Source organism: Pecten maximus, chromosome 7 (genome assembly GCF_902652985.1).
Source record: "Pecten maximus chromosome 7, xPecMax1.1, whole genome shotgun sequence".
Classification (NCBI taxonomy): Eukaryota; Metazoa; Mollusca; class Bivalvia; order Pectinida; family Pectinidae; genus Pecten; species Pecten maximus.
In genome coordinates, this window is record NC_047021.1 from 37,665,122 (window position 1) to 37,683,209 (window position 18,088).

At 35.1% G+C, this 18,088-nt stretch overlaps 1 protein-coding gene across 1 annotated transcript; it reads right to left on the reverse strand.

Moving 5' to 3' along the window:
• Nucleotides 1-577: 577 nt before the first annotated feature.
• Nucleotides 578-17,834, reverse strand: LOC117330760 (protein SEC13 homolog). The gene is given in 11 exon segments (XM_033889238.1): nucleotides 578-2,690; nucleotides 3,048-3,083; nucleotides 3,085-3,192; nucleotides 4,530-4,650; nucleotides 6,199-6,326; nucleotides 6,923-6,966; nucleotides 7,196-7,285; nucleotides 8,256-8,407; nucleotides 16,442-16,557; nucleotides 17,173-17,217; nucleotides 17,693-17,834. Coding segments are annotated over 11 exon segments (948 nt in total). The 5' UTR covers nucleotides 17,696-17,834; the 3' UTR covers nucleotides 578-2,585.
• Nucleotides 17,835-18,088: the final 254 nt, after the last annotated feature.

Here is an 18,088-nt window from a genome sequence, read left to right on the forward strand (position 1 = left end):
CCATTGCTTGGTTTCAGAGAAGAAGTCGTTTATATCAAAAGCGCCAAATTGACCCCTTTTGGCCCCGCCCTAGAGGCCCCCAGGGAGTCGGCCCCATCATTTGTACAATTTTAAGTCCCCCTACACATAGGGATGGTTCTGACCAAATTTGTTCAAATTCCGATCAGCGGTTATGAAGAAAAAGTCAAATAAGTCAATTGTTGACGGACGGACGACGGACGCCACGGTATGGCATAAGCTCACCTTGGTCCTTCGAACCAGGTGAGCTAATAAACCAAACCAAAATCGAAGTACAGGTAGTCATACTCAAGCTCGTCATGACACTAGTTTGGCTGTGTCTGTATCACTTTAATCATCTCAAAATGTTATTTTTGTGTCTTCCAGTAAAGTTTATGTACATTTATCTGCCAATATTGATCATTTTGTTAGATACAAAGTATAAATAAAACCTACAAATTACAGTCCAACATGTCTCGCCGAATCAAAATCGCTAATGGCCATTTTTGCTGTAACAACATACTGTCAATTTTTCGCTGTTCTGGCTATATCAATGAAAAATAAAAAGACACTTTATCAATCATTCAAAAACTGTATTTACACAAATTTCACATGATATATATGTTGTGGTGTTACTTTCTTCACTCGCTCCTACTAGCACACACAGTTTCATACAAGATGTATACAATATTATCTTGATAGTTATTTAATCCAGTCTTTTGAAAACCTGATAATGGATCGGTGACACTCTCAGATTACTAGCAGGGTTTTATATTGGATGTTTTACAGAACTAGATTCATGTAATATTGGGTGTTTTACAGAACTGCAGATTCATGTAATATTGGGTGTTTTACAGAACTGCAGATTCATGAATGTACACGACATACAAATGTATCTATAAAGTGATAAATTACTCTCAAAATAACACTGTATACATTACACACCAAAGTCAACACATCGGTTTCAACATTGAATACACAAGCATCAAAAGTACAATTGTATTCCCTACCAACAAATTATGATCTGGATGGCTTTCCGTGTAAAAGTCAACAGAAAAGAACTGTACACTTTGTTATACCCATTTGTAATTTTGTATTTAAAAAAATGTCTTTGGCTTATTGTAGCTTACAAAAGAAAGTGAACATTTTTATCTTCATATTCTCAGTACATTGCTGTAATTCTAAATTATATAAATGAAAATTGACTTAAACTGTTTCTGAGAATTTAAGTCAAAATTCACACCATCACCTGACAATTTCCCACCTCTCACATTTTTGATAGTACAAACAAATCAAGTCTTCATTTTATGAAAGTTCTCTATAGAACCTAAATTTTATTTTAACTTCTGTACAGTCCTTTCAAAACGATGACACCCTTCAAAAATTACAATATGGAAAACAATGATTTTGGATAGACCAAATATCATACAGTCCTTCTCCATGCAAAACAAGTATGAAGAATGTGAAAGCTTTGGAAGCTATGAATTCCAAATTAACAAATATTCATATGGCTGGAGGAAGCATTGGTAGCTCTCTTGCCGTACTCGCACTTAAACAATTGAACATAACCTCACCGAACGACCATACTCACAAAACACCAAATCATATTTTACTTCATGTATATTTATGTGTATTGTAGTACACATGTAGCATTTCATTTCTCTGGGTTTTACTTTTTCAGTATTCACAATTTGCAGACAATCTGAAATTCAGAACCCCCACAAACTATTTGCTGGTGTGAAAACTGTATGATACATTTAAATTCAAAGTCGATACATTTAAATTCAAAGTTAATACCAGTATTAAGCAACATAAGAGATCCTCGATCAAATCTATAACCCTTGAAAATCTAAGTACTATTTCTTGGTATTTCAGAACTGTGATTGACCCATTGAAATCTGTGTTCCGTACTGTTATGACAGAAATAAAAACATCGCCCTGAAGTATATCAAAGGAAGATAGTTTGCTATCATAAATTATTAATGACTTTTCTGCATTTTGGCACATTTCTTCAGTTTTAATGAGAAACTAAGAAACTAAGGAAAATTCAAAAAATGTCTTATGTGAAACATAGGAGTAAAATTTCAAATCTAGTGCACTAACCCATATTATGACAGATTTTTTTTTATTATTCCAAAACCTGAACTGAAGATTTAATATTAAATACTGATAACTTTCACAAGCCCTTAAAACAAATCTAGCCCAGACTGGGCTGATGGAACACTGCCCATGAATATACTGCAAGGAATGGACAGCCTTCAGAATGTTAATATAAATATTTGCATTGGCACCTAGTATTCCGTTGGCGCATACACTGAGGAAGACTCCGAAGGATTCCTCTTAAAAACACTCTGCTGCACTGGAAGCTTCCTCAGTATGCAGTAACAACAGGCCAATCTCAAATTCATAAAATCATTCCGTGTCAAACTTTTAAAGAAAATTTTCCAAAAATTTCTCGTGGTTTAAAGTTTGGGGCCTGTATGCCTGGCGTTTAAACCAGTCCGGCATTTGTTTTAATGGAACACAATACACATGGTCCCTGACACAGTCCTGTCCGAGATTGTTACTATATCACTATGGTTACAGTATCAGCTTGAGGATCCCTTTTGACTGTCTGCAACTTGACCTTGACCTTTTGTTACATCACTAATGCACACCCACTGTCCTTCTAGTGTCTCCTTCCATAAGCTTACCTGAAAAATCAACCATAAAATATCAGTAGCAGAAACGATCATTATTTACAAAATTTTAAAATTTAATGTTTTATAACGAAAATGAATTGATTGAGTATAAACCAACGATTTTCCGATATTTGAGTCCTCCATAGGCTCAAATTCTGAGTACCCAGTGTATCTTATAATTGGAACTATCAAATTTTTCAAAATGGCATTTTTGAACTCGCAAAACAAAACTACAAAAATTTCTGGGGTCCATTTTTCTTAATGCTGGAACCACAAAATAAATACCATAAATCTTAATGAAACGTTATACCACTACATGTATTTAATTTATTTGGGGTATCGTACAACTTATATAAAGATCACACATACCTTGTTGTCACCTCCTGACACGGCTAAAATGTTCCCCTGTGATCGACCAACTCAGATGCCATACGACGTCGTTGAACTTATTTAGAGTTTTTGACGTCCAATCACTACTCGTCCCATCGTTAGTCCAGATAAGAACACGGAAATCCTGTAAACATAATTCTGTACGTTACTGGCCACTTACAATAACTGAACAAGCACGGTATATTTAACATAGGTCTGAAAAGTGTTTTAAGATTTTTTGTCATTATTAGTACTACAGCCTATATAATATTTATAAATTTTGTATACACCCCCTCTGGCTTGGATTAATATTAATCAATTGAAAAGTCAAATCTAAGAAATGAGAGCAGTTGAACCAATGTCGGTGAAGTGAAAACTACAGGTCAGTCACCAACAGATACACAGAAAAGGAAAACACTTAATATCCCACCCACTATTTTACTACTGTAGCACCACAAAATACCAACTTGTCACAAAACAACAAGCCACCATACATTTTGGTAGACCTACAGAGGATGTCAAGGAGATGTCTCTTACGCAGTCTATGTGTCCCTCTGACATCCTATCCTATATCCCTCTAACATCCTATCCTATATCCCTCTGGCATCCTATCCTATATCCCTCTGGCATCCTATCCTATATCCCTCTAACATCCTATCCTATATCCCTCTGGCATCCTATCCTATATCCATCTAACATCCTATCCTATATTCCTCTGGCATCCTATCCTATATCCCTCTGGCATCCTATCCTATATCCCTCTGACATCCTATCCAATATCCCTCTGGCATCCTATCCTATATCCCTCTGGTATCCTATCCTATATCCCTCTGACATCCTATTCTATATTCCTCTGGCATCCTATCCTATATCCCTCTAACATCCTATCCTATATCCCCCTGACATCCTATCCTATATCCCTCTAACATCCTATCCTATATCCCTCTGGCATCCTATCCTATATCCCTCTAACTTCCTATCCTATACCCCTATGACATCCTATCCTATATCCCTCTAACATCCTATCCTATATCCCCCTGACATCCTATCCTATATCCCTCTAACTTCCTATCCTATATCCCTCTGACATCCTATCCTATATCCCTCTAACATCCTATCCTATATCCCTCTAACTTCCTATCCTATATCCCTCTAACATCCTATCCTATATCCCTCTAACTTCCTATCCTATACCCTCTAACATCCTATCCTATATCCCTCTAACTTACCTGAGAACAACTAGCCAGGATACTTTTCAGTAGACCTATAGAGGGTGCCCAGGCGACATCCTATCCTATATCCCTCTAACATTCTATCCTATATTCCTCTAACTTCCTATCCTATATCCCTCTAACATCCTATCCTATATTCCTCTAACTTCCTATCCTATATCCCTCTAACATCCTAACTAGCCAGGATACTTTTCAGTAGACCTATCGAGTGTGCCCAGGCGACATCCCTCTAACATCCTATCCTCCTTACCTGAGAACAACTAGCCAGGATACTTTTCGGTAGACCTATGGAGGGTGCCCAGGCGACATCCCTCACCCAATCGCTGTGTCCCTCTAGCTTCTGATCTTCCTTCCACTGGCCGTCCTCTTCCCTGCACAACATAAAGCATTTGTTAGTTTACATATTCACAATTTTGTATCAGGGCATTCGTGAGATGACAAGTGTCCAGAGACACACAATGGCTAAGTTGGCAAATGAAAAGAAAAAAAAATGTCCATCAGACACGAATGTCCCCACTACTGTTGCATGTCCTGTACAGAGGGGTCAAAGGTCACTGTTAACCCTTCTGACCCTTTCATCTTGACCAATGACCAGCAGAATGTGATCAAATGCAGTACAGAGGAGCCCACTTATTTGCATATCGGTTATTGAATATCCCGCTTATTTGCATACAATTCTCAGGTCCCGATTTTTTTCTTCTTTATCTTTGTATTTTAATCCCGTGTATTTGCATCGACTAAAACACTGACTCCCGCTTATATGCATATAAAAATTCCAAAAAATCGAAAAATTTTAATTGATTTTAGGGTATTTTTTGTGATTTTCCCGTAATAAAAGTTTTATGAAATGTGTTTTAACTTATATATTGATTCGACACGATGTACAACGTTTTCTTATCAATTGGTTCACACTTCGTCATTACAGGTTACGTTCGATGCATCGATATCGACATTTAGTTATTATCCAGACCATATCAGTAGCAATGTGCAGAAGAATTACTGAATAAAATATTTATATGCCTCATCTTTTGATGAGATTTGTTTATTTATTATAGCATCGATCCAAACCTGTGTTCTGTGCACTTGAACACTCGCTGAGGCAGGTTGCGATCGCCATGATTGTTTACTAGGCGCGTTGCATTGTGGGGGCATTTGTGTAATGAACGACAACTCTTTGTGTGTGTGCGCCATTTTCCAAAACAAACCCAAACGACAATACACATGTCAAGGTCATTTTAGACAGTCTATTGCTTCAGCAGTTCATCATCTATGATCAAACAACTAATACACTCATAGCAGGAACACAACGCATCTCGAGACGATAATGAATGTTAATTGAAACGATGACATCGTAGTGCCAACCCACGCATGTATGACCAATATCGGACCCCGAGACTCAGAGTGACAAGTAGTAAACGATGAAGTGTATGCAAATATTTGTACATTTACAAAGAATAACAACCCACGTATTTCGTATTTACTCTTATACTTTAAATTTTTTTTTTTTTTAATATATATTTTTAATGCAAATAACGTAAACAATCATATAGGCCTAGCGCCCATTTTGAGTACCTACCTGACGATCTACATGTGTATAAGAGGGGTCAAAACCCAACTCCGCCTATACGAATACTCCGGTTATTTGCATACTTTGTCATGGAAAATAGGCTATGCAAATAAGCGGGTTGCTCTGTACATGCTGTTAAGATACCATGGTGTAAATATGAACGCAATTTGTTAAGGGGTTCTCAGACATGATGTCAGATGGTATTAATTTGAAACTGGAAGCTACAGGAACTTGACAAACGGACATAGGTAACACTATAGGCTCCCATAAAATTGTGGGGATATCAAAAAAAAAAAATACAGGTGAATCACTTTTTTAATCACAATGTCAGAATTCAATAGAGACAACTTGCCTCCAAATCTTGACAAGGTTGTCACATCCTCCGGATGCAAGTCGCTTGACAGCCTGCTGACGTACGGATTGATCTAGGAGTGCCCCAGGAGTTATAGATGGTGCCCAGCTCACAGCATTACAACCAATCTGTATTACAAACCACAGACAAATGTATTACAGTCACACAGTTATACAGATATATGCAGTAAAAACATTAATACCTTGACCTTCATGTATACAGTAAAACATTATTATCATGCATGCCCTTCATATATACAGTAAAACCCTGGATACAGTGGTCCTAATATCAGTAAAACTTCAATATAATACCATTGTTTACATGCATGCAGTAAGACCTTATTACAATGCCGTTGTTTTTAGACAGTAAAACCTAACTTTAAAGCCATTGTTTATATACAGTAAAACCTCAATATAACACCATCCTGAAGACCTTAATACAATGCCGTTGTTTTTAGACAGTAAAACCTAACTTTAAAGCCATTGTTTATAAACAGTAAAACCTCAATATAACATCAGGAAGTAAGACCTAAATACAATGCCATAGTTTATATAAAATAAAACCTCAATATAATGGCATTATTTATATGCAGTAGTAGAGCCTTTATATAATGCCAATATTTACCTCAATGCATTGCCACTGTGTATATACAGACACAACACAAAACTATAGTCCCCCCCCCCCCCCCCCCCCCCCCCAACATATTCAGTAGGTGCTGACTTACAGAATGGGCATTGTTTATTTTCTTGGCATCCCAAGCTCCATCACCTAGAAAAATCAAAAACAGTACATGTTTATACACTTTATCAATAGTCATGTTCCAGCTACGGTCTAATTTTATCTTTTTTTCATATTTTTTCTTATTTTTTGAGACTAAGAGAAAAAGACAGATTCAATAGTTTCAGTTTATCTGTGATAGTTACAGTTGAGCTCCTATGCTCTAGAACATGCACTAGTCATCATAGAAAAAAATGGCCGCCTTAACTATTGTACTCACCTGCACTGGATATTACTGAGATAGACCCATCTGAGCTACCACATGCCAGTATGAGACCAAATTCATGGGGAGCAAATTGTACCGAATTTACTGAAAGACAAACATTACACAGTCATTTATAAATTACAACAGAGCAAGGACGTCCTGGGAATGATGTTGAGTCTTGTTTAAGTATTCATTGGGTTGTGTAAGACAAAAAGTATTTTATGGGTGACAAACATTAACAAGAGGCACATAGGCCTGAACAATCACCTGAGATCGGATATGTATGCAGGTACAAATGTACATTATTTGTAGTTGATATTCTGTTTTATAAGAATTGAACACATTTGAACACTGTGAACTTGAAAGTAGGTCAAGGTCATTCCATTAAACAACCTTAGCAGCAATTCACCCTAGCATTCTACTGGCCCAATATTCCAATCATAGGCCCTTTGGTTTTTGAGGAAAAGGTAAAAAAATGTACGTCTTAACTGATTAGATGCATGACAGCTGATGTGCGACGATGGACAAAAATTAATTAGAAAATACTTTGTCTTTTGTGACCTTAAAATCTTATCAAAAATGTTTAGTTATCATCGATTTTTTTTCTCCTTCTTAACTGATGTTAACTTTTTTTTTAATTTTTAGTCTTGTTAATTACTACAATGAAGCTAATGCATTATACCATCATTTATGGCAAAAGGGATATGCAACATATTAGATGATATTTGACAAATTAAGGGCATCCTGTAGACCATTGAGAGTATGTTTTTGACTCTCTAAAATCAGATTCTCCTCTTGAGTTTGACGAGGCATGTCTATTTGACATACTGTTTTGACCCTTCATATTTCTGAGAAAAGGTCATTTGACTTCTGAAATTGCTAAAAGTCAAGGGTCAACTAGATGCCCTGACAAATGATTATGCTGCATAAAATGATTATGTCATCTTATTGTAATTTGTGATGATTTCAGAATAACCCCTTTGAGTTGTATCTAGGTAGGTAATGACAAGTTTTAATACAAATTTTTAACACGTTTGCCCCTAGTTGAAATATACAACTGAATACTATTAGTTACCTGACGAGTCGTGATTAGGATATTCATAGAGTTTTCCCCAGGTTCCATTGCTCTCCTTCCATATGATAACTTTCTTGTCGTAACCACACGATGCCAACAGATTCCCAAACATTGGATGCGCCCAGGCAAGCTGCCAAACTGGACCATCGTGACTGGAACAAAATTTATTTCAACAATTAATCTTATTATGAAGGTGAAAGAGGTTTTCATATTTAGACAGGACTTTGATTCTGGGAATAAGTAGCACATTTGTCCATCCTTCATAATGATTGTCAAATAGTCTAGTTATTCCTTTTTCAGCTAAATAAGTAAAAGGTAGCTGACCTTATTCCTTATACACTGTACACATATATAGGAAAAGGTAACACTGACCTTATTCCTTATACACTGTACACATATGTAATAGGAAAAGGTAACACTGTTCTTATTCCTTATACACTGTACACATATGTAATAGGAAAAGGTATCAATGACCTTATACACTGTACACATGTGACTGGAATAAAATTAATTTCAACATTTAATGTTATTATGAAGGTGACAGAGGTTTTCATATTTAGACAGGACTTTGATTCTGGGAATAAGTAGCACATTTGTCCATCCTTCATAATGATTGTCAAATAGTCTGGTTATTCCTTTTTCAGCTAAATAAGTAAAAGGTAGCTGACCTTATTCCTTATACACTGTACACATATGTAATAGCAAAAGGTATCAATGACCTTATTCACTGTACACATATGTAATAGGAAAAGGTATCAATGACCTTATACACTGTACACATATGTAATAGGAAAAGGTAACACTGACCTTGTTCCTTATACACTGTACACATATGTAATAGGAAAAGGTAACACTGTCCTTATACACTGTACACATATGTAATAGGAAAATGTATCAATGACCTTATACACTGTACACATATGTAATAGGAAAAGGTATCAATGACCTTATTCACTGTACACATATGTAATAGGAAAAGGTAACACTGTCCTTATTCCTTATACACTGTACACATATGTAATAGGAAAAGGTAACAATGACCTCATTCCTTATACACTGTAGACATATGTAATAGGAAAATGTATCAATGACCGTATACACTGTACACATATGTAATAGGAAAAGGTATCAATGACCGTATACACTGTACACATATGTAATAGGAAAAGGTAACACTGTCCTTATTCCTTATACACTCAGGGCTTTATCAGGGGCTTTTGGGAAATGGACCCTGGGGTCTAATTGGGAAAAATTGATCGACAAAACAGCTGTTTTGGGAAATTTGGACAAATGCAATTGTATCAACTAAACACATCATATATATATACTATGGTAGCTAGGGTTTATAAGTAATGTATAAGTATCATATAACTCTTTAATATAAAATTTTTTAAATAGAAGATCATTCTGCTCCAACTTTTTTCAGGGTAGATATTTGAAGTAGGAGGGTGGTTTACATAATACTTTGAAACTTTAATCAGAAAAAAAGTTCAACTTTTACATATTGATTATTTTATTTAATATTTTAAACAAAAAATCAACCTAACTTACCAACATTGTCTATGATTATTAAAATATTATTCTATGAATACATTGGAAATCAATTATCAAGTGACAACTTGCCACCATTAAGTATATCCTTGGCCAAATGTGGAACAATTACAACATGTATTGTACAAAAAGTCAAAAAATCCTTTAGTTGGTTGTTCTGATAGATTGATTATTCAGACAGAACACAGGGAGTACAGTCAACCAATTGTGACATTAATCATTAGAGCAGTATTTGTCTGTCCTTCTTATGTTCTTCATTCGTATTAATTATCTGTTGCTCGTTTTTCTACTGCTGGATCTGCGGTTACCGGTATTTGCTGTGTATGGTCTTCAGTCGTGTCATCAGTTGCTTGTCTTTCCACTGTTTGTTTTTTAAAGAAACAACTTATCTTTTTATTGTCCTTTTCGTCAGATTTTCTTATTTTTTTAGCGCAATACTTAATGTTGTGTGACATGGTGCGATGAAACTAGCGATCCATCAAACGCTTGTAAACACCTGTTGCCGAGATCGCATTACATAAAACGTCAAAATGACTATGAATTTGGAACGAGGGGTTCCGAGTGACACACGCTTCGGATTAGACTACAGTAGTTCCACTCGTCATATTTATTTTCTCGACACGCTCAACGTCGTAATCAGAAAGAATTTTTTGTTTCAACATAATTTATTTGTTCATACATTTGAATTGGGAATTTTCAAGTAGAAAATTGGGAAAAATCACACTTTTTTGTCATTGGGAATGGGTCCGTTTAACGGACCCAAATAGATGGGTGATAAAGCCCTGACACTGTACACATATATGTAATAGGAAAAGGTATCAATGACCTTATTCCTTATACACTGTACACATATGTAATAGGAAAAGGTATCACTGACCCTATACACTGTACACATATGTAATAGTAAAAGGTAACACTGTCCTTATTCCTTATACACTGTACACATATGTAATAGGAAAAGGTAACATTGTCCTTATTCCTTATACACTGTACACATATGTAATAGGAAAAGGTAACAATGACCTTATACACTGTACACATATGTAATAGGAAAAGGTATCAATGACCCTATACACTGTACACATATGTAATAGGAAAAGGTATCAATGACCTTATACACTGTACACATATGTAATAGGAAAAGGTATCACTGACCCTATACACTGTACACATATGTAATAGGAAAAGGTAACACTGTCCTTATTCCTTATACACTGTACACATATGTAATAGGAAAAGGTAACATTGTCCTTATTCCTTATACACTGTACACATATGTAATAGGAAAAGGTAACAATGACCTTATACACTGTACACATATGTAATAGGAAAAGGTATCAATGACCCTATACACTGTACACATATGTAATAGGAAAAGGTAACACTGACCTTATTCCTTATACACTGTACACATATGTAATAGGAAAAGGTATCAATGACCTTATACACTGTACACATATGTAATAGGAAAAGGTATCAATGACCTTATTCCTTATACACTGTACACATATGTAATAGGAAAAGGTAACACTGACCTTATTCCTTATAAACTGTACACATATGTAATAGGAAAAGGTATCAATGACCTTATTCCTTATACACTGTACACATATGTAATAGGAAAAGGTAACACTGACCTTATTCCTTATACACTGTACACATATGTAATAGGAAAAGGTATCAATGACCTTATACACTGTACACATATGTAATAGGAAAAGGTATCAATGACCTTATTCCTTATACACTGTACACATATGTAATAGGAAAAGGTATCAATGACCTTATACACTGTACACATATGTCAGGGCATCCATTAACCCGAGACCTCGGGTCAATGACGCAGCAAAATTTAATTTGACGCACGACTTTTGCATGCCGTGCGTCAATCTGACGCTTCACATTTTGACCACCACTGTCATTAGTCTATGTGTTGTCCAATACCCAGGCTCAACAAAGGGTATATTTGCTATGGTCAGTGACACTAATTAGTAGAATACCCCTATCTAGGAGTCAATTAAAAGAGCCACTCAACTGTGACTAATCCAACAGTCGCTGCCGATTGCCAAATTGGGGCACAGGTGAAGTATCCACTGTACCTACCTGTAGTAGGGACTTCAGTTATCGCTAGATGGCGTGAAAAGGGAGGTAACTGTAATGTCTAAATTCGCCATGACAGTTGGTCCGAGCACATGTTATTTGAAGTATATCTGAAATAAGCCTTGATGCTTAGTGTCACAGTAAGGAAGGAGGTCACCAGTTATCTATGACTTATAAGGTATTTTCTCGTTTCTCAGGTTAAGTGAAATACTTGTTCTTTCATCCGTAAAACGTATTGATCACCAATATCCCGTACCTGAGAGTGGTATGTTCGTTTGAGTTTTTGTTTTTTTTTAACAAGAAAATATTTGTGGTCGATAAAAGTCTATATGCTAAATGAAAGCTCATATATCAAGGTATTTTAAGTGAATTTTTCAAGCTTCTAAATGACAGCGGAGAAAGGCGATTAATATTTTAATAAAATCACACTAACTGTTACCTCCCTTTGTGGTATAGCCTTTTCCAGAAAAATGTACTTACATAAACGTTTTTGTTGTAAATTGGCGTGAAGTATTTATAACAAACAACTCATGATATACGAACATATTTGATCATATTATGCTGTCTCATGAACTGTATTGACCTTACTTTTAACACTTAAGTAACGATAAAAAACAGTTTTGGATTTATTTGTTCAACACCAGAGAAACAGACTATACCGTAGGAGTTATTTCCCTTCCGTTACGAATACTCTATGAAAGCTTCTTGTTATATTTGAGTTATCCCCCTTGTTGATCGTGACCCAGTTAATAACACATTGGTTAAAAATGCAAATTGTAATTAATCTACAGTCAAACAATCCAAGAAAATATTTATTGTTGACTTTGGATGACTTTCTTTATCTATAAAAGCAGTTTTCATATTTTTTTGTAATTTTTTAAATTTTTAACTGGAGTCCCTACGGCTGTAGAGGCCGATCTGTACTTTATTCTAAGCAATCACATTTTAATAATTGAAATAAGTAAACTATAGTAGATTTCCATCCCAACAAATTAATGTAACATATGTTTGTGATAACTTTCAATCATGTACATAACAAGAATGAGATCGTAAGCAGGCCTATAGCTAGTTTGCATCATGCCAACACAGGCGGCAGCCATTTTGTTGTTAACCTGAATAACCTTACATATACATGACCTCTGCAGTGCATTTGACAGGGTGGGAAGCGTAAATCATTCCTGTTATATTTTGGCGGCAAATATGAAAACATGATTTGCATACAAAAATAACCTCTAGAGGCTGAGCAGATTAAAAAAAAAGAGAAAAAAGATGGTTTTATAAATTATGCTTAACCATTGTAAAACATTTAAACATAATTTCAGCAAGAAAACTGTGATACAAGTTTATTTGTTAAAAGCTTTACAAGAAATTTATTTCAGTGATTAAATTAAATAAAAAAAAAAAATTGTGTTTTAATTCTGCTTTATTCAAACAAAAATAGATAATTAAAAGAAAAGTTCAATTTTTTAAAACACTTTTATTTATTTAACCCTTTAAGCGCTATATACTCTTACTATACAAGGGGCCTCACTGTTGAATTAATTTGAAGAAATACAGAAATTATGAATACCTTTCTTTATGTTCAATAACATGTTTTCCTTGCCATTTTCAATAATAGACATATATACAAATTTTGTTCAGTATATGTTAAGGTTTACATAGATGGTAAATTTGTCTCTAACAATTGGTCAGGTAAGGATGTACAGGTGAAAATTACAGGTATGGAAAGCCTTGAAGAATATTTTTATATTTTATATTTTGGAAACGATCTTTAGACATTTTGTCTCCGAAAAATGGAGTAAAAATAACGACCTCAGCTGCCCAGTAAGTATCTGTATCAGCTTTATGAACCAATCCCATGGCTATAACAAGACCAAAAAATACTTTCATCTCCTCAAGTGACACCGGTCTCCACTTGGAGATACGCGAGTGATTTCCTTGACCACCTTGATTTTTTTTGCGGTCGGCATATAAATTTGTTTGTTCGACAACAGTATTTAAAAAATCGTCATTCAGAAATAACTGAAAAAAATCTATAGGTTCTTGATTTCCCATATAGACATTTAGTTTTGATTCGCCTGTAAACGGGCACACAAAGGTGCCGTGGATGATTTCTTCCAACTCTCCGCTATGTCCGCTATGTCTTCCTCATCATTCTCGGACGAGAAGTCATCCAAATCAATGTGAGCAATTACCGCTACCTGCCTAACAATATCCTCGTGTCCAAAACCTTCAAAATCAGGTTCACTGTCATTATTTTCATTGAAGATATTTTCAATATTATCGTCGTTGTCCTAGTCGGAGTCAAAAGCGGCCGCCATGATTGAATTTTACGATTTGTTTACGATCGCTCTCGGGGCTTGTTCAACAGAGCATATCGTAGTACTCCTGCAACGTGTATAAGTATACACACCATATTATGCTAGTTTGGGGCCTACACAACCAATCAGAATCGTTTATATTTATAAACACGTGGATGGAAAAACACTACGAGCCGTGTGAAAAAAGTTGTCAACAGAACGACATTTGCGGTGACCAACATTACGAGACCGATACTAGCGGAACGACATTTGCGGTGACAAGCGCTCAAAGGGTTAATATAAACAACAATTGGATAATAAATTAAGATGAACTAAGTTCTTTTGAATTTTTAATTAAATATAATGTTAAAAAAAGACGCTTTTATCAGCTTACATTCGGAAACGATTAACCGTCAAGTTTGAGAATTTCATATTTTGACTCTCAGGATTTTGATTTGACTCTCAGGATTTCAAAGCTGAGGGTCACTGACTCTTGAGATTTTAATCCTACTGGATGCCCTGTATGTAATAGGAAAAGGTATCAATGACCTTATTCCTTATACACTGTACACATATGTAATAGGAAAAGGTATCAATGACCTTATTCCTTATACACTGTACACATATGTAATAGGAAAAGGTAACAATGACCTTATACACTGTACACATATGTAATAGGAAAAGGTATCAATGACCTTATTCCTTATACACTGTACACATATGTAATAGGAAAAGGTATCAATGACCTTATTCCTTATACACTGTACACATATGTAATAGGAAAAGGTAACAATGACCTTATACACTGTACACATATGTAATAGGAAAAAGGTAACACTGACCTTGTTCCTTATATACTGTACACATATGTAATAGGAAAAGGTAACAATGACCTTATACACTGTACACATATGTAATAGGAAAAGGTATATCAATGACCTTATACACTGTACACATATGTAATAGGAAAAAGGTAACACTGTCCTTATTCCTTATACACTGTACACATATGTAATAGGAAAAGGTAACATTGTCCTTATTCCTTATACACTGTACACATATGTAATAGGAAAAGGTAACACTGTCCTTATTCCTTATACACTGTACACATATGTAATAGGAAAAGGTATCACTGTTCTTATTCCTTATACACTGAACACATATGTAATAGGAAAATGTAACATTGTCCTTATTCCTTATACACTGTACACATATGTAATAGGAAAAGGTAACATTGTCCTTATACACTGTACACATGTGACTGGAATAAAATTTATTTCAACAATTAATGTGATTATGAAGGTGAAAGAGGTTTTCATATACAGACAGGACTTTGATTCTGGGAATAAGTAGCACATTTGTCCATCCTTCATAATGATTGTCAAATAGTCTGGTTATTCCTTTTTCAGCTAAATAAGTAAAAGGTAGCTGACCTTATTCCTTATACACTGTACACATATGTAATAGGAAAAGGTATCAATGACCTTATTCACTGTACACATATGTAATAGGAAAAGGTATCACTGACCTTATTCCTTATACACTGTACACATATGTAATAGGAAAAGGTATCAATGACCTTATTCCTTATACACTGTACACATATGTAATAGGAAAAGGTATCAATGACCTTATTCACTGTACACATATGTAATAGGAAAAGGTATCAATGACCTTATTCACTGTACACATATGTAATAGGAAAAGGTATCACTGACCTTATTCCTTATACACTGTACACATATGTAATAGGAAAAGGTATCAATGACCTTATTCCTTATACACTGTACACGTATGTAATAGGAAAAGGTATCAATGACCTTATACACTGTACACATATGTAATAGGAAAAGGTATCAATGACCTTATTCACTGTACACATATGTAATAGGAAAAGGTATCAATGACAAGCTTAAGGGACATAATATTTTAACATGATTACTGAGAAATGGTGATTTGATTTCTAAAATTGCTAAATGTCTTACTATGGAGGATCACCCAGAGAAAACCCATGTTGTCGGGCAGGTGACCCAAACACCTAAGCATGCATATATATATATATATATATATGTCTGATAGGGTAATTAAATCGTGTTCGTCTATGTGAAAGGCGAGCGTGTTACCACAGCACCACTCGACCACCTGTGTCAGATGACGCAGTGGGAATTTTTGTCACTTGTCATGACAATTGCATTTGGAAGCCCGACTTACTGACAAGGTTGCTGTGATACTAACCCTCTCAGTTCTGATACAAGAGTCTGTTGTCCGCTCTTCACATCAAATATTTTTATTGTCCGGTCTGATGAACAGGTGGCCAGTTTTGTTCCATAGTAGTCTAACTGAGCATCATGCTGTAGAGAAAGTAAGTATATCTTTCATTTGAATTTTCCTAATCTTAATATTTTCTGTACATCAATATTATAATGAAATATATATATATATCCACAATGAAAATAAAGTTTGTATCTAGAGATTACTTAAACAGAAAAACTTATCAATCATTCTACATACGATCTTCATTAAGTAGCTAGTATATAATGATGATCTGTATTTCTATCATACTTACCAATGGAAATTGTGATGTCAAAACCACTGAAAATTATGCAGCATTGGTATTTAACTTAGAAAAGAAATTATGGTATCTTTAAATTTACAATAGTTATTATTAGTTTATCCAAATTGGATAGAGTGACTATAAACAAGTAACCAATGTGCTACCCACGTCCCCCTTCTTTCACTTTCATCTGAATAGTGAATACAATAGGTATTTTAAGCTGTTACATGGTCCATGCCTATTATCGTGATGAACATATATATTTAATAATTACCACACAATATAAAATTGCAATACTAGCCTTTCAATATCCTGCACCATTTTACGTCATGGTAATATGTTTGTCATGATAATAGGCATGGATCCTGTATAGATCCCAAAGTAGTCCCTGTTCAAGCAATTTGATACTTACAATCATGTCCTCATGAGCTGTATCGACTGAATTAATAACAGACACCTGTAAGAAATAGAAAAGAAAAACATTTATACTTTAAATATCTGCCAAATATACATCACAGCAAATTTTTTGTTATGATATACATGCTATACAATATACCCGATTAACCAGATGAGAGACTTGCCAATATTTATATAAAAATGAACAGTTGATGCACAGGGGCATGTCTAGTTTTATATTCTAAAAAAAATAGCCAGAATTACCTATACATATTGTCAATATACATGAATTGTAAACACCCGGGCTGGTTCAACTGTTCAAATACTTTTCTTTTGAAATTGCAGACACTTTCCAACAATGACGTTGACTTGACATAATGCATTAGTATGGCGATTAGTCAATCCGAACGGCAGGTAGCAGGGAGGCTGATCCATCTGGAATGACGAACCTGTTACATTGTTATGATGCAGGCTGTCGGTGAAAGAGAGTTAAACCGAGGCAGGCTACCGTGAAAGTATCGGAGATTCACACTTACCATGGCGATTGTATGCGTAAATAAGTACTTCGCTGTGTAGTTGATGTGTTCTTCTTGGTTTTAATTGAATTTATAATAACGTAATTCCTAACACATCACGAAGCCGGTCACTAAAACGGACGTGGCATTTACTTCCGGTTAAATCGCCACCTGTCGGCGGAATATTGATTATCTCCCCTGAAAATATTTTAAGGACATCGACACGTGCAAGATACAATATTGTACGTCGAGTCATTTTCGAATGTAATGCTTAATTATTATTGGCACTTGTGCTCACCAACACGGAAAATGATATATAAAAATTAAAATTGAAAAAAAATAAAAAACAGTTTTCGTGTGTCCTTGCTGTCATTGAAGAAGCGTCTTAAAAATCATAAATGACCCTAGAAAACGTTT